The sequence below is a fragment of the Terrapene carolina genome, unplaced genomic scaffold (assembly GCF_002925995.2).
Source record: "Terrapene carolina triunguis isolate 2854851 unplaced genomic scaffold, T_m_triunguis-2.0 Scaffold951, whole genome shotgun sequence".
In the NCBI taxonomy this organism is placed as follows: domain Eukaryota; kingdom Metazoa; phylum Chordata; order Testudines; family Emydidae; genus Terrapene; species Terrapene triunguis.
Window position 1 is genome coordinate 1,891,843 of NW_020665302.1, and position 23,199 is coordinate 1,915,041.

At 48.7% G+C, this 23,199-nt stretch overlaps 1 protein-coding gene across 1 annotated transcript in view; it reads right to left on the reverse strand.

The window, feature by feature from the left end:
- MORC2 (MORC family CW-type zinc finger 2) overlaps window positions 1-23,199 on the reverse strand; it is a 100,524-nt gene that overhangs the window by 10,694 nt on the left and 66,631 nt on the right. The window contains exons 12-21 of the mRNA XM_026661180.2: window positions 22,554-22,639; window positions 11,206-11,346; window positions 10,056-10,210; window positions 9,779-9,907; window positions 8,761-8,866; window positions 4,555-4,687; window positions 3,615-3,689; window positions 3,108-3,494; window positions 2,413-2,559; window positions 2,272-2,326 (exon numbers count right to left, since the gene is read on the reverse strand). Of these exons, the coding sequence (XP_026516965.1) occupies window positions 2,272-2,326; window positions 2,413-2,559; window positions 3,108-3,494; window positions 3,615-3,689; window positions 4,555-4,687; window positions 8,761-8,866; window positions 9,779-9,907; window positions 10,056-10,210; window positions 11,206-11,346; window positions 22,554-22,639 (1,414 nt within the window). The remainder of the gene's footprint in view (window positions 1-2,271; window positions 2,327-2,412; window positions 2,560-3,107; window positions 3,495-3,614; window positions 3,690-4,554; window positions 4,688-8,760; window positions 8,867-9,778; window positions 9,908-10,055; window positions 10,211-11,205; window positions 11,347-22,553; window positions 22,640-23,199) is intronic.

Genomic DNA, 23,199 nt, shown 5'->3' on the forward strand with positions numbered 1-23,199 from the left:
CCCCCCCCCCCAAACACCCGACCCATCCAACCCCCCCTCCCTGTCCCCGGACCAGGGCCGGCTTTAAAGAGCCCAGGAATCAGGCTGCACTCCGGCCGGGGTTGCGGAGCTTGGGGCTGGGCCGGAGGTGCTCGGCCGGAACCAGGGCCGGAGCCGGGCCGGAGCCGCCGGACCCGGGGCCGGCGCTGCTGGGGCCCGAGCTGGGCCGGGCCCAGGGGTGCTCGGCCAGAACCGGGGCCGGAGCCGCTGGGGCCGGAACCGGGGCCGGAGCCGCTGGGGCCGGAACCGGGGCCGGAGCCGCTGGGGCCGGAACCGGGGCTGGAGCCGCCGGGGCCTGAGCTGGGCCGGAGCCGCTGGGGCCGCCGGGCGCCGCTCGGCCCGGGCCGGAGGGAGCCGCTCGGCCAGAGCCACGCCTCCCTGGAGCTCTCCTCCTCACGCCCCCCCTGCCCCAGCTTACCTGCTACTGCCTCCTACTTGCCCCTGCGGGAAGCAGGGAAGGGGGAGGAGCAGGGGGCGGAGCGTTCAGGGGAGGGGAGGAGGGGGAAGACAGTTGCGGGGCCGGACAGTGTGGTAAGGCTGCAGGGGATGGGGGGAGCCGGGAAGGGGCTTTGGCTGCCCAGCAGCGCTTGATCGCCGCTTTTCTGTCTATAAATAGCCGACCGGGGGGAAATCTCGGACATTTTTAGATTTTTAAAAATCCACCCCGGACGGCTATTTATAGACCGAAAAGCCGGACATGTCCGGGAAAAGCCGGACATGTCCGGGGAAATCCGGACATATGGTAGCCCTACCAGAGCATCCCTGCCTCTCCCCTGCAGCTCCAAGCTGACTCTGCTCTGCTGGCTCCCAGCATCAACTGCTGCCGCAGGGTCCTAGTGCCCCCCCTCCAATTCACCAGTGGCAGGGCAGGCTGCCCTTACCCTGCCCTTCTGCCTCGGACCCTTCCCTTTTCCGGTGGGACCCTCCACCAGCACAGCCCCCCCTGCCCACAGTGTCTGCTCCTGCCCCACGCTGGGCAAGAGGAAGCCCCAACCCTCACCCCCAGTGAGGGGCAGCAGCAGGGGAGGAGGCGCACATGTGATGGAAGCCCCCGGGCACCCACCACAGGGGAGGTGAGGAGGCTTCCTGTACCTGAGAAGGGGTGCAGTGACAATGGTGTGGGGTGAGTGTGCTGCTGGGGGGGGCGGCCCTCCCCCAGAGCTCACTGCTGCAGCGGGGAGAGGGCTGGGGGAAATCGTCGTCTCTGGCCCCAGCCCCGGGGAAGCCTACCTGCACCCCAAACTCCTCATCCCTGACCCTACCCCAAAGCCCACACCCCCAGCCACAGCCCTCACCCCCCCCACACCCCTACCCTCTGCCCTAGCCCTGAGCCCCTCTCACATCCCAAACCCCTCATCCCGAGCCAGAGCCCTCATCCCCCTGCACCCTACCCTCTACCCTAGCCCTGAGCCCCCTCCCACAGCCCAAATCCCTCACCCCTGCAACCCTCCCTCTGCACCCCCTCCCACCCCCAAACTCCCTCCCAGAGCCTGCACCCCCTCCCGCTGCACCCCCTCGCACTTCCAAACTCCCTCCCAGAGCCTGCACCCCAATTTGCTGCCCCAGCCCAGGGCCTGCACCCCAGACCTCCTCCCCCGACCCAAACTCCCTCCCAGAGCCTTAGGCAGGTGGGGGGCAGAGTTGGGGGGGGGGGTTTGCGGGTTCTGAGCACCACCAAAATTTCTATAAACCTGCCACCCCTGACTGTGAGCACAAGGGGACACATGACGCATGTGTGGGTCAACGGACACTGCTAAGGAAAGCTTCCAGGCTCAGGCGCATGGCATCCATGCACACCCACATATGGAATACATACAGGGACCATCACTCGAAGAAGAACCTAGAGTTTTCACCACCCTTCACGTGTCCTGGGAATGGGACATGAGTCACTCCCCTTTGTGGAAGTTTTTCTTGTAACCCACGACACGGATCGAACTGCCTGGGAACGAGTGAGGGGACTACACTCCACAGACAGCCCTGCTGACTCTTTGCGGCAGTACACTACAAACAGGAGAGCTCACTGATTCATGCAATGAAGCCCAAAGCCCCCTTCACCGTTAATATAAATGTGCAGCCCAGAGATTGCAGGTCCCAGCCTGCCATGTTTCAGCACGGTCAAAGCAACCTTAGCCACAATCAGTTAAACTGTATGTAAATTCCTTGGGGTTGGGCAAACCATGGTCACTTCTGGCACAAACATGGTAACTCCAAGTTTAATGGTTTGCTCCTCACCTTTTTGGGCTCTTTTCAGATCTGCTAGTTCCTCCTCCCCTGCACTGTCTGTGAGCTGTAAGCATAAGGAGCTCATGTTAGCCATCGCCCAGGAAGATCATGAGAGCTCACTAGCCACAGGGAACCCACTGCAATCCTCACCTCAACCACCACCTCGTTTGAGTCCTTCTTCTCCTCTTTCACTACCACAAATTTGCCCCGTTTCGTTTTCTCCTTCTTCTGCTCCACTTCTTCCTCAGCTCCATCCTCCATGGTGTTCAATGTCCTCTTGCGGATGCTGGAGGCCTGCTGAGAGCAAGTGATTTCTGGCTGAATCTCAAGAGTGCCCCCAACCATCCATTTCAAGGGGGTAGGCTTTCAGGCGAGCTCAGGGCCTCTACAGCCACCTACATAAAGTAGCCAGGGTTTCAAGAGCTCAGCACCCAACAGGTCCAGCTAAGGACAATGGGAGCAGCTGGGTGCCGAGCCATTTTGAAAATCTGACCATAAAAGACTTTCTACAGAAGATCCTAGCAAATATCATATCACACATCATTTATCCACACCATGCCACAAGGGATAGCCACGAATACCACCAGTATCCTTCATCACCATGCACCAGTTGCCATGTTTCTACCCCATGCAGGGCAATCACTGGGGTCTCACAGGAAGCAGCTGGGGCAAGTGATCCCACTGAGGAGATATCGTTGAGCTCTCCCCTAGCACAGTTCGGTTCTTCCATCCTATGCAATTAATATAGTGTGCGGGGAGGGGTCTCACACCTGGAGGTGAGGAAGATGCTGGGTAAGGGGGATAGGGCTTTGATGATCTCCCATCCTACCAAATAACGGACTCACCTGGGGAGGTTTGAGTGCTGCAGGTTTTTTCAGCACCGGCGTCTTTACAATTTTGGGGCTGGGAGTCTCACGCTGGCTCATGGAGTTCTGCAGAAGCATGGGGGGTGGCCTCCCCACATGGATGGGTTTGGCAGGAGTCCTGACAACTGTGCTGTTTGACTTTCCCGCAGTCACAATATGCTGCTGTGTCCTGGAAGTACTAGCTTCCTCCCTGGATAGCACACTTGCCAGTTTGGGAGTGCTGATGGCTGGCCGAGCCAGGGGGGCCTTTCGCAGTTGGCTGATGGACTTGGGGGGAGGCGGCGGCGGCCTGGTGGGAGCATTTTTAATTACATCGGGTAAAGGAGGAGATCGCGGGCGTTGAGGTCTGCTCAGTGATTGGGAGTCCTGGGAGAAGAGAGTGCGCAGTATAGAGGAAGAATAAAGAGTCAGGAATGGCTCACAGAATAGTTCAGTATGGTCCTGGAGCATACAGGTCTGCAGCAGTACAGGAGCTGTGGTACTTACCTCCACGATAGGCCGTGTGGTCACTTCCAGAGGCAATTTCTTCAGGTCAGCTTGGGACCGGATTGGAGTTGTTTTCTGTGGTAAAACAACAGGAACAAGGTCATTTTAAAAGATATCAGTGTTTCCCTGAAACCCACCCTGTTAGCAGGTGGTGATCATGCGGGGAATGTTAAACAGGTACTGCTGGATCACTAAGGCAGGTGGCTCACCACCCCATCTAACTATAAAAAAATGGGGAGCGGCCCAATAAAGAGAGGACATAGGCTGTGGGCTGAGCAGTCCACAGGGAGGAGTCCAAAAAGAAGTGAAGCCTGAAGACTGAGCTGAACTTTGTTTTACTGCTGCTCATTTTTTTACGAAAATAAACCCCAGGAGGTTTGAGGAACAGGATTTGGACTCTACGCCGCATATGTTCTCCAGTTCGTCCATGATGCTTCCATCATCCAATTATTACATTTTCAAATAAGCACCTTCATGCTTTCTCCTATGCTGACCCTCACACGTGGGAGGAGCTCCCCATAAACATCCACAAAACGAATGCACTAATCTCCTTCAAAACACTCCTTAACATTCTCTTTTTCCATTATGCCTACAAAAAACTTTGCAGTGGCTAGTCTGCTGGTATGCTAAGCCTACTGCCTATCATACTGACCAGTATTGTCCTTGTTTCCTTGTACTCTCTGGTCTATCTGCATCTATCTGATGTCTTGTCTTACACTTAGATGGGAAGTTCCTTGGGAGAGTGAATGTCTTTTTGTTTGGTTTGTACAGAGCCTAGCATAAGGGGGTCCTGCTCCATGACTAGGGCTCCTAAGCACTACGGTAATACAAATAAAATGAGAGAGGGTTGAGAAAGACATTTAACTCAGCAAAATTCATTTGCCCAAGGAGGCGTCTCAGATTCTCTCTACCATGCTCAGCTCTAGGTCTCTAGATTCACCTGCAGAGCCTCCAGTTTCTCCTGCTGCTGGCGAATTTTCTCCGTCAGCTGCTTCTGCTTCTCCTCTTGTGATCTGAAGTCCTTTTTCAGTGTTCCCAGGGGCACCTTCTGCTTCTGCTCTGAAGCTTCACACCTACAATAGAGAAAATGATAATAGACAAACTCAGAAAGAGACCAAAACGTGACTTTCAACAAGCTTTTACAGTTAGGGAGAGCAATATTGGCCTCAAGGAAACCTAGTTGTTTCCCTACTACTGCAATATCCTAATCTCAAGAACAATCAGAAAGATTCACAGGTTTTAGCCAGCCAGAAATGCAAACATAGAAGCTTACTGGCTTTACAATTTAAGGGTTAAAGACACAGTCTTTAAAACAAACCTATTTATGCTGGGAGCTCACTGGCATGAGCCACCCATTCAGAGAGCAGGGGCCACACAGGGAAATGCCAGTCAACTATTCCGGCCAATGTTGCCTCCAACTGTCAGTTCCTTCATTACTGCTGACAACTGAGGAGATCCCTCTGGCTACCATCATAGAGCCTCTTTTAACTGGTTTTCCATCTATTCCTGAATTTTCCCTGAATTTTAAGCTGACTGGCACCAATTTTCTTGCCCATCAGTTCTACTGCAGAGGGTGATACTTTGTGGGTTAATGATCTGGTATTTCTCTGTTTTCTGTATAGAAACACTGCTGTGGCTACCATAAACCCCATGAAAGGTCTCTGTGGTGCTTCTGCTTGGCAGCCACTCGAGGCAGGCAGCCTTGCTCACCTCAGACTGTCCTCAAACTTACTCTACACTGATGGTTTTAGACTCCACACTTGGCCTGTTATGCATATGCCAGACTCCAGCGGCTTAATTTTTACTGCAACCTGACTGGAGTAATGTGTGTGTCGTGGTTTGCACTGGAGTTCACAAGCTGTGGAGATCGAGCTTCACCAAGAACACCTGAGGACAGCGAGGACTCCTCGTTCCTACACCAGTACACTGAAGGAAGAGCATTAAGGAAACACTTGTGCTGGGGCAGTCTCCCTTGAGGAGAGGACAGTAGAAAGCGGTTGATGTGGTGGACAGATCAGTGTTCATCAGTGGGATAATGCATTGGGAGTACCCAACACATGCATTAGAAAAATCTCTGACCCAAGAGATCCTTGTGGAAGCAAGCATCACTGGGACGTCTGCAGACAACATCTAGGCCTCTCTGATTAACAGGCTGGTGTGAAGCTATTGTAGCTTACTGGATCGTTCTCTTTCCTGAACTTCTGCCAGAGCCCTTCCTAGTTTAGGTACTGTATTTAAAGCACATTGAAGTCTTCTTCCCCAGCGGATGCAAAAGGTGTTCCACCAGGGAGTCCAGGGAAAATATCCAATTAGGAATGGGTTTACAAATGCTGCCCATTCAGATTACAGTGATCAGATGTGTCCACCTGCGCTGCAGAGCCCACACAGACACACGCTACACCCTGGGATCCTGGCAGCTTTGCTAACGAGAACACACAATGTTTTGGAGAGGAGGGCAGTCCCCCGTGCCCTAAGGACTTTCAGACACTGGGTAATCCAAAGAGTGATGCCCTCACTCACATGGACAATCAGCCCACTGCACTGTGTATAAGGAGAACATGGCTGCAGACAGTTGGAGTCCATTAATGATATAATTTCATGAGTAAATTCTTAATCAGAGAGTATTGGATCAAATCTTCCTCCAGTGGGAATACCAGAGGTGGATCTCTTAGGCTGTCTGTGCAGTTTTTTATTCTTGGCTTTAAGAAGAGACTGTTTTAGCATGGAACACTTCTCTCCACTGGGGAAGGAGACTCCTCGCTGCTTTTCCACCCGTGACTTAGGTAGCAATGGTCCTGGAAAGAATTCAGGAGGAACTGAAGGATCCGATAACCCAACAGCCTCACATGGGCCAAGGCAGTCTGGTTCCTAATTCTGTGGCAGATACCCAAAGATAAATTTATCAGGCAAAGAGTCTAGCTTCAGATCCTCAAACAAAGCCAGTGCACCTCACTGCCCCCAGCTAAGCAGCTCTGTCCCTGAGAACTTGGCTCATGAAAAGGCAAAGACCTCCAAATAAGTGAGATCAAGGTACAAGTCCCTCCACTGTGCATGTAAAGGTTTACAGTGGGGTGCAAACAGGTGCACGAGGTCTTTTCTTGTTCTACACAAAATGACTGCTTTGCTATTTTGTCACTTCTGAGTACAATTTAAAGACCAACTCCGCCTTGTCTACATGGTAACTGTTTCAGCCTAGGTAAAAGAGCATCTGACAAAGCTAATGACAACTGCTGAGCCACTCAGTACCTGCAAGTTCAAGTTTCTTACATGGCAGATCTTATTACTAGTGGCAGTGTCTTTACCTCGAAGAGCTGCTAAGTTTCAGGTACTAATAACCCACCTTAGAGGAGATTTTACAAGGATAAGTCTGATTCATCACAATGTCTAAGTTTTATCCATAAGGTGGTGTTAGTGTTCCAACCTTAATAAACCTATCATCCTGTCAACAGACTGTTCACACCACAGGCCTATCCCAGCAAGGCCCTCCTCCACACTCGCAGACGCAGTTAAGTCTGAAGAATTCTACTTGAAACAGATTAGAAGCACCAGAGTTCACGCAACTCTTAGTTTACTGAATACCAATTCTTAGTGTATGAAGACTTCTATCGCATTCCACACTATTATTGCTTAACTCATGTTTGCCTCATATCATAAGCATCATTTCCTGCCAGCCCCAGCGATGCTGCAGTGTACAGAGGTATGCACTCGAGCGATGATTCACCCCTACAGAAAAGGAATAGGTCTCCATTTTAAGTTTCCACAAAACCTCTTTTCAAAATAGGGAGCACAAGTTCTCCCACCTCCTAAAGTTTTTATTTAATTCAGGAACTTTCTTATTCTGAGCTAGCCAAGAAGGCTATTTTGTTCAACTCATCCTCAAGTCTTTCTGTTTTTATACTTCATGCTTGTCTGGAGGTTTCTCTCCTTCCCCCAAACAAATCATCAATAAAGCTAAATTCTGGCTTACTTAATATGGCCTTTATTACTGCCTGTGTAGTTCTTTGCTTCCATTTGAAACACCCCTTGAGCTACTTATTTTCCAAGAGTGGGAATCCTATGATAATAGCATATTTAAGGAAAAGAATTACAGGTAAGTAATTTATCCTTCTTTAAAAGACATCTCAGAATTCTCTTATCCACCACCCCTCTCTAATAGGGATGCGGAATTTTCTTCCTCCCTGGAAGGTGAATCTGTCATTGAGACTGCATGGGTGCCAGTGTTTTTATGGAGGTGCTGACCAACTCCATAGTTAAGGCTGAGTTCCATTTTGCACTTAAAGCAGGGATTCGGACTTTGTTTTTATGAAAAAATACAACCCACCCTCCCCAAATTTGCAGTGCTTACTTTAAGTACAGAATGAATTAATTGAAAACTACTTCTTTAAGAAAGTTAGCACCTATGTCAGGCTTTTCTTTTCCTGGATATTAACAGAATTACGCACACATGTCAAACTTTCCAGGTAGTTAAAATTAATTGAATTTATCCAGCATTTTGCAACCCTTAACTTGTACCTCATCTTTGTTCTATGGGTGCCCCCAGTCATTAGCCCAACACCACTCTTCGCTTCAGACATCCCAACTGAAACCAACAAAGTGTGTGAGAGAGGGGGAAGCGGGAAGGTCCCCCCAGAGGAAGAGTGTCAAAGAAGATAATCCCCTCATTTGGGTTGCCTCAAACAAATTAGGTCACCTAATGGCAACATTGTTAACTAGTTCACTGAGGCTCATTTTCAGTAGAAACATCCGGATTCACTGGGATTGTGGTCAGAATCTTGTGATGTAGGCAGAACGCCATCACCTACCCAGTCAAGTGGGAAGGAATTTTCCTCCAGGGCAGATTGGCAGAGGCCCTGGAGGTTTTTCACCTTCCTCTGCAGCGTGGGGCATGGGTCACTTGCTGGAGGATTCTCTGCACCTTGAGGTCTTTAAACCACGATTTGAAGACTTCAATAACTCAGACATAGGTTAGGGGTTGGTACAGGAGTGGGTGGGTGAGATTCTGTGGCCTGTGTTGTGCAGGAGGTCAGACTAGATGATCATAACGGTCCCTTCTGACCTAAAAGTCTATGAGTCTATCAGTGCCCAAAACAGCACAGCGAAGGCACATTAATGCCAATTCCCTACCATGGCCCTCACTCATACTCACCTATCCTGCTCAGGGTCAGGGTTCATGGAGCACACCCAAGTATCCGGGTATTCCTTCTCCACGGAGCTCAGCTGGAATGGGAGGGTCCGCCATTTCAAACACATATCTGTTACACAGAACACACGACACAGTCAGCACACAGATTCTAAGCCATACACATAGCCTGTTCTCTGGGTCCACAGCAAGCCCATTTGGCCGTTGAGGACCTCACAACTTCTCAGGGCATTAGTCTGGTGACAACAACCCTTTCCAGCTGCTGGAGCACTTGGCATCGGGGACCACCTTCCATCTCCCTCCAAGACACTCCACTGTGTTGCAAAGTTTTGTTTTCTTTTAAAAAACAAAACCAAAAAAATCATAAAAATAATGGAAATGATAATCAGGAAGGCTGAGACCCGTCAATGTCCAGGGTCTCCTTTAGTGGCAAGAAAGGCAATTGTGTGGGATGATCCCATTTGATACTCAGGCTATTCCCACTCAATGTTCCAAAGGGAGGGAACACTCCCCAAAGTCCTAGAAAATGCAGCCGGGGGTGGGGAGGATGGGGGGGAAGAGAGCGGTGGGGAGAAGAGAGAACTGAAGTGCAGTTCTGTCCTAGTGAGGGATTGTAAAAATGGCCCTATGAGACTTTATGTTCAGCCCCTCAGTGATGATTACTCAGTATTCCCAGCTTACAGTTAAGACTACCTTTTTTTTTTTTTTTTAAATATACTGCCAGCCCCAAAACTTCTCTCTGGGCTCTGAATGTCTGGCTTGTGCATCGTCACCAGCAAGATATTTGGCAATTAAAATTTAGATTACAATTTAACAATCTGGTTGATGAAGCATGAGTCAGAAAAGAATCCAGCTCCCAGAGCTGTATTGGCTTAGCTAAGTAGCAGAAAAACTAAGATGCTAAAAAACATCTCCTGCCCATGAGCTGCTTTGCCCTCTGAACATAGTTTCTACTCCCTAGCCCACATGGCAGAACAATCTCCTAATCCCAGCCACCCTGCTCCCTCTGCCCGGTCAGACGCACCGCACTGAATTGTGGTGGGGATCTCCATGGCTCGACGGCGTTTGTAGCGCAGATCACTGGAGGGAGGCTGGTTCCAGTTTGCTGATAAATAGCCAAATTCATCCCAAAACTTGATTATACCTCTCTGGGCTGCACAAAAAACAAAACAAGAACATTCATCATGCTGTCACTATCAGCAGCATGAATACCAAGTCCTCCTCTGGTAAGCTCAACCCTCTGTCCCACCAGCCATCCAGACTCCCCTCCCCATCCCTGTAAAGTTGTGAAGCCTCATTACCAATCGCAACATCCTTCCAGTACTGAGCCAAGTGGTCCCCCATCGCCCTCAGCAAGTGTCGATACTCTTTAGCATCTGCGAAGTCCTGTTTATTGTGGGTGGGCTCGAGAACCAAGTAGGGTATGTCCACCACTCCTACCACTCCACCACATGCCCTGGGGGTGAGAAACAACCTTAATACACTGTCCACTGCTAACATCCACCAAGATACTTGTCCAAGGGAGCAGCACTGAACAGCAACCAGTTGGCTCACTGAGTACATCCTGCAGCAATATGCGTTTCAGACAATGAAACTCTGGTGCTGTTTTTTCCAATATTAATGTAGTATCAACCCGTTAACACCACAGATTTAGGGCTGTATTCTGAAGAAAGTTTTCTACTGTCAAATGTCTACTCCTGGGAGAATTCTGCACCAAAAAATTAGAAAATCTGCACACAATATTTTAAACTTCTGCATATTTTATTTGTCAAAATAACACAATATAATCATTGGGAGTCCCAGTCACCGTGGGGCTAACAGCAGGAATATGGCTGGTCTGCCATTACTGTTCCCTGCACGGCTGGGTTGCCATTCTTTATTCCACACAGAAATCACAAATTCTGCAGGAAAAAATAAAATTATGTGGGGAACATTAATTCTGCGCAAATTCTGCATTGCACAGTGGCACAGAATTCCAGCAGGAGTAAATGTCTTTGTTTTCCTCATTGTGCACAAAAAGGGATCTTTGCTTTCAAGTTCTGAATGTTCAATTAGCCCCAATAATCCTGCCTTGCCCCAAGGGTTAGTCTTGTTTGTGACACAGGAGTGGTTAATAAGTTTAGTGAGGAATTGTCAACTTTCATTCGGCAGGCTTCTCTGGGAAGGGCCCAGTACCAAATGCTGGCACAGTACCAAATGCTGGCACAGAGCAGAAAAACCTTATGTCACTGCAGGGCAAACTCCCGTCTCTGGATGCAGAACTTCATCTTCACTGGGAAATCTGGGGCTTTAAATTACATAATAAAACAGAACAGACTATGACTGTGGCTGATACTGAGTGACTGTACTGTATATGGAGGAAATGGTTCATGCTGCCTCTCTAGCTCTGTTGTACAAGCCAATTTCGGTCCTAAGCAAAGGGAACTCTGAAGATTTCTGAAAGGAACTCACATGCCACCCTCCAACTGTGGGCCAACCTTCTCATACATCTTAATCAGCCGACTGCAGTTATAGATGAACATGCCATCCAAATCCCGCTGTTCGATATTCACCCCGAAGATGAAGTTCAACTCTTTAGGCTCCTTCAGTGCACTGGAAAAAGAGGCATCAAGAATCAGAAACCTCCATGGTATACAGAGAAGAAAACCTCTCCCCCCAAAAAAGTGACCTAGACCAGCTCTTTGCCACATCCAGAGACATGAAATCAACAGCCATAAAAACCCCACTATTTCTGTCCATTCAGGACTTACAGGAGTATTTCCTGATGATGTCACTGTTTACATTTTTAAAAAATTATTTACTGAATGCAAATTACAGGTTCATTTTTGCAACACTGACATGTACATTTGTTGAGCTAACTATAGATCTGGCACTCCATAATTTTTGACGTTTTAAGAAGGGGCCATGGCTTTGGCTTCTGGTCCAAGTATTTTTCTTTTAAGCTGTCAAGGAAAAGGAGTTAGATTTGATCAAAGTCTGTAACTTGTCTATATGTTTTGTAGCAGATTATGCCCTTTAATGGTAACACATTCATTGTTTCATGATTTGTGGGTTGCAGAACATGCTAACTATGCTTTGCAGGCAAAACTGGACTCAAAGGTTTCAATACATACCTAGCATTATGCCCGACAATTTCAGTACATAACCCTTGGATTTCCTGGGGATGGGGGCTTATATTATTATGAATACTTATTCTGCAATACCGTTCCAATAGATTTCAAGCTGCAGACACACCCACACAGCACACAGAGCAGAGCTCCTTTCTGGGCATTATGGGCCAAATTTTCAGAATTCCACTTCCATATAGGTACCTAAATAAAGTGCATGGATTTTCACCAAGCAGCTTCCGTGAAAATCTGTCTCCAGTTGTAACTGCCGAGCACTTTTGAAAACCTGACCACACATCTTTGACTACTGGGGATTATACCAATTGGCATGTAGAAAAAAAAATGGTTACTCACCTTCTCGTAACTTGCTCTTTGAGATGTGTTATTCATGTCCATTCCAATCAGGTGTGCGAGCCATGTGCACACCAGCCGGAAGATTCTTCCCTTAGCAGCATCCATAGGGTCGGCCTGGGCGCCCCCAGGAGTCGCACCTTCATGGTGCCCAATATATAGCCCTGCCGACCCACCACCCCCTTAGTTCCTTCTTGCCAGCTACTCCGACAGAGGGGTAGGAGGGTGGGTATTAGAATGGACATGAACAACATAGCTTAAAGAACAACAGTTACAAGAAGGTGAGTAACCGTTTTTTCTTCTTCCAGCGCTTCTTCATGTCCATTCCAACCAGGTGACTCACAAGCCCGAGTTTAGGAGGTGGGGTTGGAGTCATCCACTGATTGTGGCACTGCTCTCCCAAAGGCCGCATTGTCTCTGGCTTGCTGGGTGATTGCGTGGTGAAAGTGTGTATGGAGGACCACATTGCTGCTCTGCAGATTTCCTGGGTGGGAACCTACGCCAGGAATGCCGCTGAGGAGGGCTGAGCCCTGGTGGAGTGCCCACTGATCAAAGGAGCAGGCACCTTTGCCAAGCGGTAGCACTCCCATATGCATGACGTGATCCATGACAAGATACGTTGAGGAGACAGGAAGACCTTTCATTCTGTCCGCTACTACCACGAATAACTGCACCGATTTTCTGAACGGCTTCATTCTCTCGATATAGAAGGCTAGCGCTCTGCGGATACCCAATGAGAGAAGCCTTTGCTCCCTGGCGCTGAAGTGCAGCTTAGGGTAGAATACAGGAAGGAAAATGTCCTGGTTGACATGAAATTGGGAGACAACCTTTGGGAGAACAGCCGGGTGAGGCCTGAGCTGAACCTTGTCCTTATGGAATACAGTGTAAGGGGGCTCTAATGTTAGGGCCCTGAGCTCAGACACCCTCCTAGCTGAGGTTATCGCTACCAGAAACGCCACCTTGTATGAGAGATAGAGCAGGGAGCACGTCGCCAAGCACTCAAATGGTGATGCCATAAGTCTGGAAAGGACCAGATTGAGGTCCCAAGCCGGGATAGGCTGTTGGACCTGCTGGAATAGCCTGTCCAGACCTTTAAGGAAACGTCTGACCATTGGGTTTGCAAAGACTGAGCAGCCCTCTGCGCCTGGGTGGAAGGCGAAGATGGTGGCCAAGTGAACCCCTATTGATGACATGGACAGTCCCTGCTGCTTGAGAGGGAAAAGATAATCCAGTATAAGTGGCACTGAGGCGAGCGTTGGGGATGGAAGATGCTGCACAGACCAGACTGAAAATCTCTTCCACTTGGAAAGGTAAGTAGCTCTCGTGGAGGGTTTCCTGCTACCAAGGAGAACTTGTCTGACTTGATCAGAGCAAGAGAGCTCCACTGAGTTCAGCCATGGAGCTTCCACGCTGTGAGGTGGAGCGACTCGAGGTTTGGATGTTGGAGGTGGCTGTGATCCTGCATTATTAAGTCCGGGAAGAGCAGCAGGGTGACCGGAGTTTCCACGGACATTTCCAGGAGTGATGTGTACCAGTGCTGGCGGAGCTATCAATATTACCAAAGCTCGGTCCCGCCGAATCTTGAGGAGCACCCTGTGAACGAGAGGGACAGGCGGGAACGCGGCTCACCATGGGAGGAGGAATGTGTCCGTGATGGAGCCCAGGCTGTGACTCAGGAAGGAGCAGAATTGCTGACACTTCCTGTTGCGTTGTGTAGCAAACAGGTCTATTTGGGGAAAGCCCCACCGATGGAAGACTGAGTTTACTACGTCCGGGCAAAGGGACCAGTCGTGGCCATGAAGCGACCTGCTGAGATGGTCTGCCAACTTGTTCTGTATTCCAGGGAGGTACGATGTTTGGAGGTGTATCGAGTGCTCTACACAGAAGTCCCACAGTATGAAAGCTTCCTGGCAGAGGGGAGAGGAGCATGCATCCCCATTTGTTGATACAAAACATTGCCGTGGTGTTGTCTGTCAGGACTGATACACATCTCCCTGCTAGGTGATGTTGCCCAGGGACTGAAACCTCGCTTCCGGGAGGTATGCCCTGGCTTATGTCGAGCCCAGTACTGCCCCTATGAACTCTATCCTCTGAACAGGGGACAGCGTTGATTTCCCTTCTTTTAGAAGGAGACCCAGTTCGCCAAATGTCATTCTCATGAAGCCGACCTGCGCCTCCACTTGAGACCTGGAGCGGCCCTTAACCAGCCGGTTGTCGAGGTATGGGAACACCTGTACCTGCCGCTTGTGCAGGAACGCCGCCACGACTGCCATGCACTTGGTGAACACTCGAGGAGTCGCTGACAGGCCAAAAGGGAGGACTGAACTGATAGTAGTTGTTGTTCACCACAAACCTCAAGGTATTTTCTGTGGGGCGGAATTATTGCTACATGGAAGTACATGTCCTTCAAGTCGAGGGTGGCATACCAGTCTCCTGGATCCAGTGAGGGGATAATGGAGGCCAAAGAGGCTATGAGGAACTTGAGCTTCTGCACGAACTTGTTGAGTTCTCGCAGGTGTAGGATGGGCCTGAGCCCACCCTTGGCTTTTGGTATTAGGGAATACCGGAAGTAGAAACCCTTGCCCCTTCGCTCCGGAGGAATCTCTTCCACTGCCCCTAGAGAGAGGAGCGAGTGCATCTCCTGAATAAGGATTTGCTCGTGAGAGGGGTCCCTGAGGAGGGATGGGGAAGGGGGTTGGAAGAGCGGGAGGGCACATAATTGGATGGAGTATCCCCTCTCTACCATGCGTGATACTGGACCATGCATGGTAGAAAGGAGATAGTCGGGACGAAAAAGTAAGGTGCGGTAGATCCAGTTCTTGTATTGGTGCACCGTCCTTGACCGCACCCTCAAAAGGCCGGTCTGGGGCCAGGAGGTGGCTTGGGCTGGCCAGAGCCCTGGCCCAAGGACTGGTGCTGTCTTTTCCTGCCGCTCCTATTCCTCCTCCGAGAAGCGTCCTGCTGGTTCTGCAGTTGGTAGAACTGTGAGGGAGGCTGAGGCCAGAAGTGCCTGCGCTGAGTGGCAGGCATGTGGAGGCCCAAGGACTTGAGGAGGGCCCTTGAGTCCCTTAGACTGGAGTTTTTTGTCCATTTTATCAGAAAATAGGGCCGAACCCTTGAAGGGGAGGTCCTGGATGGTTTGTTGTACCTCATAGGGGAGACCAGAGACCTACAACCAGGAACTCCTCCTCATTGCAACCCCTGTGGCCATTGTGCGGGAGGCCATGTCTGCCGCGTCCAATACGGCCTGTAGGGAAGCCCGAGAAATTAGTTTCCCTTCCTCCACCAGTGCCAAGAACTCCGCATGCAAGTCCTGCAGCAGCAGCTCTGCAAATTCGGCCATCGCGCCGCCAGTGTTATGCGAGTATCTGCTAACAACGGCCTGCTGGTTCGAAATGCGAGCTGCAACCCCCCAGTGGAGCAGACCTTCCTCCCCAAAAAGGTCTAGTCTTTTAGTGTCCTTATTTTTAAGAGGAGGGCCCCTGATGGCCCTGGAGCTCACGCTGGTTAGCTGCATCAACCACCAGGGAATTGGGGGAGAGGGGGTATATAGGTGCTCGTATGCCTTTGAAGGGATAAAGTACCGCCTCTCATTTCTCTTGGCCGTAGGGGACATAGAGGCTGGGGTCTGCCACAAGGTCTTTGTGGTCTCGGCAATAGTCTTTATTAATGGCAAGGCTATACGAGAGGGTCTGGAGGGGGCGAGGATGTCAACCATCGGGTCAGCGTCCTCTACCACCTCCTCTGCCTGGATTCCCAGGTTCTGGGCCACTTGTCGCAGCAGCTGTTGCAGGACCCATGTCCCCGCCATGGTTTCATCTGGGGAGGATGAGGAGGAAAGTCTTGGCAATGGGCCCTACTCACTCCCCTCAGTGCCCAGGGGGTCACACGGCACCCGGTACTGCTGTGCCGCCAGGTCCTTGGCCTGCGGTGCTGGGGCCGCCGGAACCACCATCATCAGTGCCAATGCCGGCAGTGCTGAGACTGCAGCTGCCGGCAGTGCCGATGTCGGAAGAGTCAGTGCCAGCGCTGCAGGTGAAGATAAGGCTGGCGGTCACAGTGGGACCTGGACCATCTGTTCCTGGTCCTATCGGAGCAGGAGGACCAGGAGGAGCGGTGTTCCGCTGTGCCTGCCAACAGTGCCACGGGACCAGTGTGGCTCCCCCACATGGGTGGACCGTGCTGGGAAGAGGCGCGCTGGAGATGGGGATCGGCACGCCATCATCGCCAGCTTGCCCCTTGAGGGGAACGGGGGCTGGGCGGTCACCAGCGATTTGTCTCTCCTCTGCGGGGAGGACGGCGCCGTGAGACGCATAAGGTCCTGAGCCGCCTTGAACACCTCTGGCGTTGAGGGAAGCTGTAGCTGCCTGCCGTGTCAGGCCAGAAAGCGATGAGGGTTCGGCCTCAACTGGACTCCAGGGAGGGCAGGAGTCAACGAGACCCTAGGAGGCGGAGGAGCCGAGGTAACGTGGCCCAAATCGGATCTCCCTGCTGCAGGCTCCTTGGGCTTGGAGGGGGGAGAGCAACCCCTCTCTGGCCTCTTCTTTTTCTGGGGCACCAGGGATTGAGACTGGTGCCTCACAGAAGACTGTCTATGGGCAGAGCCGTGGTGGTGCCCTGACTCCTTGGGGGTCCTTCCTCGTACCGGCTTGCGCACTGTCGGCACCGGAGCACTGTGCACCGACGAGGAGGTGCTGGGTGTGGATTCTGCCGACTCCGTGTCAGATTGTGGCCGGAGTGACGCCTCCATTAGAAGGATCTTGAGTCTTTGATCTTGGTCCTTTAAGGTCCTAGGGAGGAACCCTCTGCAAATTCTGCACTTCTCCTTCTGGTGGCTCTCCCCGAGACACCGCAGACAGGAAGAGTGCAGGTCGCTCTTAGGCATAAACTTTCCACAGTCCTCACAGAGCTTGAACCCTGGGAACCCGGGCATACCCCGGTACCAGGGAAGAGTTGTTGGGGGGGGGACCCCCAAAAGAAAACTTAAGAATTACTAAGACTATTAACTAACACTACAAACTATGAACACAAAGAGTGGACACTGCCCAAACGCGCTTGCAAATTAAAAGCAAGAGTTTGTTCCAGCGAGACGTCACCGGCGGTAAGAAGGAACTAAGGGAGTGGCAGGTCGGCAGGGCCCTATATTGGGAACCATGAAGTCGCGACTCCAGGGGGTGCCCAGGCCAACCCTACAGATGCTGCTAAGTGAAAAATCTTCTGGCTAGTGCGCATACAGCGCGCACACACCTGATTGGAATGGACTCAAAGAAGAAACATGGTTGCACTGATGTACCTTTGGTGCAAAATATTTAAAAGTACTTGTCTACATTTTACATAAACTATGGTTCTCTAAATTAGATTGTAAATTACTTAGGGCCCAATGATGCAGGGTGATGAGCCAGCTGTGCAATCCATACTTAGCACCTTGTAGATTTTAGACTGGTAGATCCGGATCAGGAAGAGACTGCGTGTTCCTTTGGATCTTGTACAGCACTGATTGCTATATCAGCACTTGCATCAGTAACAGTTACAGAGCATAATATATCCGTTTTTGTTTCCCAGTTTACATCACGATTTGTAACTCTCATGTGCTTCACCCAGATTAATCATTTCATGCCTCATCTGGTGAAAAGCTAGAAGCCTTTTCTGGAGCTATTCAAATGTCTGTTCATAATCATAATTCATATTCTCTTGTTTTCTCTAAGAGTATGAAATGTGTCATGTATGTGTCAGTTCTGATGATTTGCAGTTGTTAGATGGAAGGTTATCCTATGCTGCTGAAATATTTTAGAATAAATGTCTGACAAGTTGATTTATTCAATGTCCATTCTCTTATTATTGTTTGCATTAATGTGATTCTATACTCCTGGGTGTAGTCAGACTAGGAAATACGGGGATCTTTTTAACTGCAGGGATCTGCTTCATGGCCCGACAGATCAAAGACACAAAATAGCTCCTAAAACAACTGATCCATTAAATACTTTTTAAGTTCACTTTCTGGAGCTTTTGGGCTGTCATAGAACCAAGATGTCCCAGTTGGGAGGCTAAGGGTACATCTACACAACAACAACAAAACCTGCAGCAGGGAGTCTCAGAGCTTGGGTCTACCGACTTGGTCTCATGAATGCTCCGGTTCAGGCTGGAGCTTGGGTTCTGAAACCACCCCTCCCTGGGCTTCAGAACCCAAGTTCCAGGCTGAGCTGCAACATCTACACATCTATTTTTAGCACTGTAGCACAAGCCCGATAAACCTGAATCTGTAGACCTGGGCTCTGAGACTTGCTGCTGAGGGTTTGGGGTGTTTTGCTGTGTAGATGTACCCTAAGTAATAAAGGCAGAAGCTAGGGACAGCAATCTCTTCCTTCCTTCAGCTGCTGGGTTAGTGTGTTGTAGTCATCTCTTGGGACTCCACTGGCCCAGAGCAAAGCTGATATGGCAGCCTTTTAAAGGAATTCTTTGAAAATGTTGCTGTCTCATTAACAAAGAGGTAAGTGCACATTACTAGGATGAACATTTTTATTAACTTAACTTTGGAGATAAGGAATATCAGAAGGAGTGCCCACTTGGCTAGCAGTTGACAGACTTTATCTAGTGTTAGGTGATCATTTATTTTGTAAATTAGATCGATCTCATAGTCACATACATGCCCAGATATTTAAGAGACACAACATTCTTTAGCAGGGTAGGTTTTGATTGAACCAATTGTTGGGAGACTACCTGGAATATTTCTGTCCCAACTGATTTTTAATCCTGAGCATTTACTGAAGGAAGCCAACATTTTGAATACTGCAGGCAGAGAAGTCAGGGTTAGGACAACACAGAAACAGGTAATTCACACAAAGTGTTTTGGTATTAAACTTTGCCAGTTGAACTCCTGTGACTTGAGAATTTATGCCGATGTGAGCTTCTGTGACAAAAGGAAGGGCGACAGTGCACCTCCATTGCCTGGTGCCCCTCTGGAGCTCAAAGGCAGGAGTGTTATTTTCAGTTTCTAAAAGGCTTCTGGACAAGGTATGCAGTAGTTGTCTCACTGTACAAATTTAAGGGAAAGTCTCATTTTTCATTGGGTAGTAAGCAGGTTAATGGAAGCCTCTTTCAATGTGAGCTCTCAATAGACCTCCTCCTCCTTCTTACCTGTTACAAGGGACCAGAGTTGGTTGACTTATCTTGCCAGACAGACAGTGGAGTTCATAATACAAAGCTTGTGGCACCTTTAAGACTAACAGAAGTATTGGAGCATAAGCTTTCGTGGGTGAATGCCCACTTCATCAGACGCAAGACTGAGAAGTGGGCATTCACCCATGAAAGCTTATGCTCCAATACTTCTGTTAGTCTTAAAGGTGCCACAGGACCCTCTGTTGCTTTTTACAGATTCAGACTAACACGGCTACCCCTCTGATACAATACACAGCTTGTTATTAATTATTGTTGGTATTATCAATTCTGTCCCATTTGGTACATTTTTGTTGACATTTTATAAGGCTATGGGGCTGTCAGGTTGTGTTAGAGAAGGTGCATTGGGTTTAGCATATTAATGAAATCAGAACCAATGTAAGTTAACACAGTAGGAAGATGATCTAACAGGGGTTGCAGAAGTCACCTATAATTCTCTTTTTTTAAGTGAAGAGTTTATTGGGAGTCTGGGGAAGGTGTTGTTTTGTACAAAAGGATTCCCTTTACCTCCCGGGACCTTGTTCAATATCTTGCTTTCTAGACTTCTATAGTTCTTCAGTTAGGGAGAGTCCTGACCTGTTTAAAAAGTCTTTGCTTACATGGGGGCCTGGGGGGAGGAGAGAGAGAAACAGCACATAGGGTTTTATGCTCTATTTGCAGACCTGAAGTTACTTGACAATTCACTAATTCTAGCTCCGAAATAAATTTGGCCAAATCTTTGTGTCTGGTTAATCAGGATGGGAGTTTTCAGTTTTTGTCACACACATTCATTTCCCCACCCTGTGAAACCTTTTCGGACATGTTTAGCCAGGGTTAGGCGATCTACTAGAGCTAAGTTTGTTTTTGCAATTGAGAGCTTTAATGTCTGCTTAGGTTTTACAGCCTAGGTATATATTTTTGATTTCTGCAGTTGATTTCAATATTTATTTCTTTAAAAAAATTTTATATAGGGAAGTATGATCATGTAGGTTAGCTTTAAAGGTTTCCCAACTACACTCGGGGGTAAGTGCAGTGGTGCTATTTCTAAAGCTTTCTTGAATTTTAGTTCTTATAGTTTCACATTTGCGGTTTAATAGTGGGATGCTGCATTTGCAAGAGGAGTTGTTTGCTGGATGCACTAGGTGCTTTATGTCTATTAATAAGGGAGAGTAGAACATCTCCTTGGGCCCCATTCATAGGATTCTATTTTATGCAGCACTTCCATCAGAACCAAGAAATAATGAATAAGGGAAAAGAAGTTATGTACATAGGAATAGGAGGAAAACTGTCTCCCACAGGGATTTCTGCATCCCTGAAGTCACAACTCTTCTAAGATCAATTTTAAATTCAAACTATTTTCTCTCCTTCTGCTGTCTGTGGGAGAGTCTGTCTAGGTCCACATCTAGCAAAGAATTTAGGTCAGTGCTTCCCAAAGTGCAGTACCCTGGGGGGGTGCAAGGGAATTTATGTGGGAGGAGGGGCAGGCAGGCAGACAGACCTCTCAATTGTTCTCAAAGTCTCACCTTTCATTTTAAATTGCTGAGTCTCTAAGCTGTTATGGTTATGAAAAAAACCTTCAAAATGTGGAGTGAGTATAACCAATTCATAGACATCTGCTTGAGTTTGCAGAAAGCCTGAAATCAACAGATTCTGGCACGGCCTACCCCAGTCATTTTATATGGGTGCTTACTCAATGACAATGATGACCATTAACAACAACGACATTTGAAGTATTTCACTGCTCATGAAAGCATGTAAGAAAGGTATATTAAGATCTATACCTGCATTTCCCAAAGTGGGAAGGGAATTAATCAGGATGTGTGCGCACAGAAGGTATACACATTAAGCAAGTCGGTTAAGTCTAACACCGCCTTCTGAAGTCGCAGGGCGAATTCCATTTTCTTGAAGGAGGCTCAGCTTTTGATCTCGTCATATGAATTTGCAATGGAAAAAAAGGTCAACAAAGCTCCCACTGGCATACTACTGTTTTCTTCTATGGGCTCATCTACAGTAGCAAAACTATCAAGATGAATCGTGTTATAAGACAACAGTCACCCAATCCTGCCGTGACATGTTATTGAGGCCAGGTCTACACCTGTGAATTAAAACGGACATTGCTATATCACTCACACCGTAGTTAGGTCACTAATTCCCACTGTAGATTTTGTTAGTTTGACAAAAGAATTCTTCAGTCAACCTAGCTACTGCCTCCCAGAGAAATGGATAAACTACATTGATGGAAAAATGCCTTCAGTCAAAGCAGGAAGCTTCTACACAATGGCGCTACGATGGCATAGCCGCAGTGCCATAGCTGTGCCACTGTAGTGTGGAGACAGCCTGAGTCCTATTACAGACCTAGTGCCACCACTGGGTAGCATGGTTATAGTATGATTTGGTCCCATCCACTCAGGCAAAGCCAAAACATGCTGGAATGGCTATTGCATTAGATTGCAACCCCCTGATCATGCTAGTGCAGCCCTAACCTCATCTTCTCGTAGTAAAGGAAGTCTTCAGGACATAATAGAAGTATCATCTTTGTGAGTTTCCAGCACACAATATCCCCAAGAGAGCAGGGAACCCCCCATTTACCTCAATGGGAGAGAACTTAATTATCAACACTTAGGATGACCTCTCCGGTACTCATAATACTGAAAATGTCCAGCTAATATGCTTATCCAGAATGGCTTTATGGACCCCTCAGGTCTGGACTTTGCATTCATTTGAAATGATGTTTTATGGGGATACGCAGGCCAGTGTTGTCTAAACAAACAGTCCCTATTCCTTTCACTGCTGGACAATTACGTTGCTTGGTATCAACATTAAATTGCCCATCCCAAGAGATTACTATATGGATTTACAAAACAGTGTGGATTTCTATAAAACCAGGCTCGCAAATCATAACAAATACATTTTAGCAAGTTCAGTAAGGAAGAGGGGCATGGGGAGCCCCAAGCTATCAGAACAGCAAACTCCTCTCAACAAGGTCACCTTGCAAGGTCAAAGGTGCAAAGCTCTGGTTACCCTCACCTACATGGGCGTCAGAGTAGCACTGGATATGTTCCTCCAACAAGGCCAATTGGGTGGTCCCTTGGGATGAGGCAAGATAACAGAGGGACACCTGCTACAGCCTGAGAGGACTACGGAGTAACAGCTCGGGACAACTGAAGCCCCAAGTGGCTTTGTACTCACCGCTGCTTTGCCTCCTTGATCCGCCGCTTGACATCAGCCTCTCTACGCATGGTTATGGCTGTGTTCTGGACTTGCCGTAGAGTCACCTGCAGACATGAAGCATCTCTCAGTAAAACCAAAATTAAACATTTCTGTGGCATCTCTCCTTCCAAGGATCCAATAGCATTTTACAGACTTAGACACAGAAATCTTCTCACTAGCCACAGTAAACAATGAAAACAGCTACCTTTGGGGTGAAGCACAATTGTTTAACCACCCTCAGCAACATTACACAACAGATTAGAAGAGGAAACAAAGAATCCTGTATCCAACTGAAATAGTAGGGGGAATTTAGGAAGGCAAAATGGAATTTGGCTAAGACACTGGGACTAATACACCAACACAGTGCTGTGGATTAAGGAACGTCGTTTTACAGTACTTCTCATGAAAAATCCAAGTAACCTCTAGTAGTAGGTTGATGCATTTTTAATACTGAGTGTCACCTTACTGATTGCCTGGTATTTCCTTGAAAGTCTCTCATCCAAGTACTGACTGGCCTAGCCTTGCTTAGCTTAGCTTTCAGCGCTGGCATGAGTGTTGCACAAGGTGCGGCTTCAGAGGAATACCGCTTATGAGAAAAGAAAAGAAATTCTAGCTACGAAGAGAA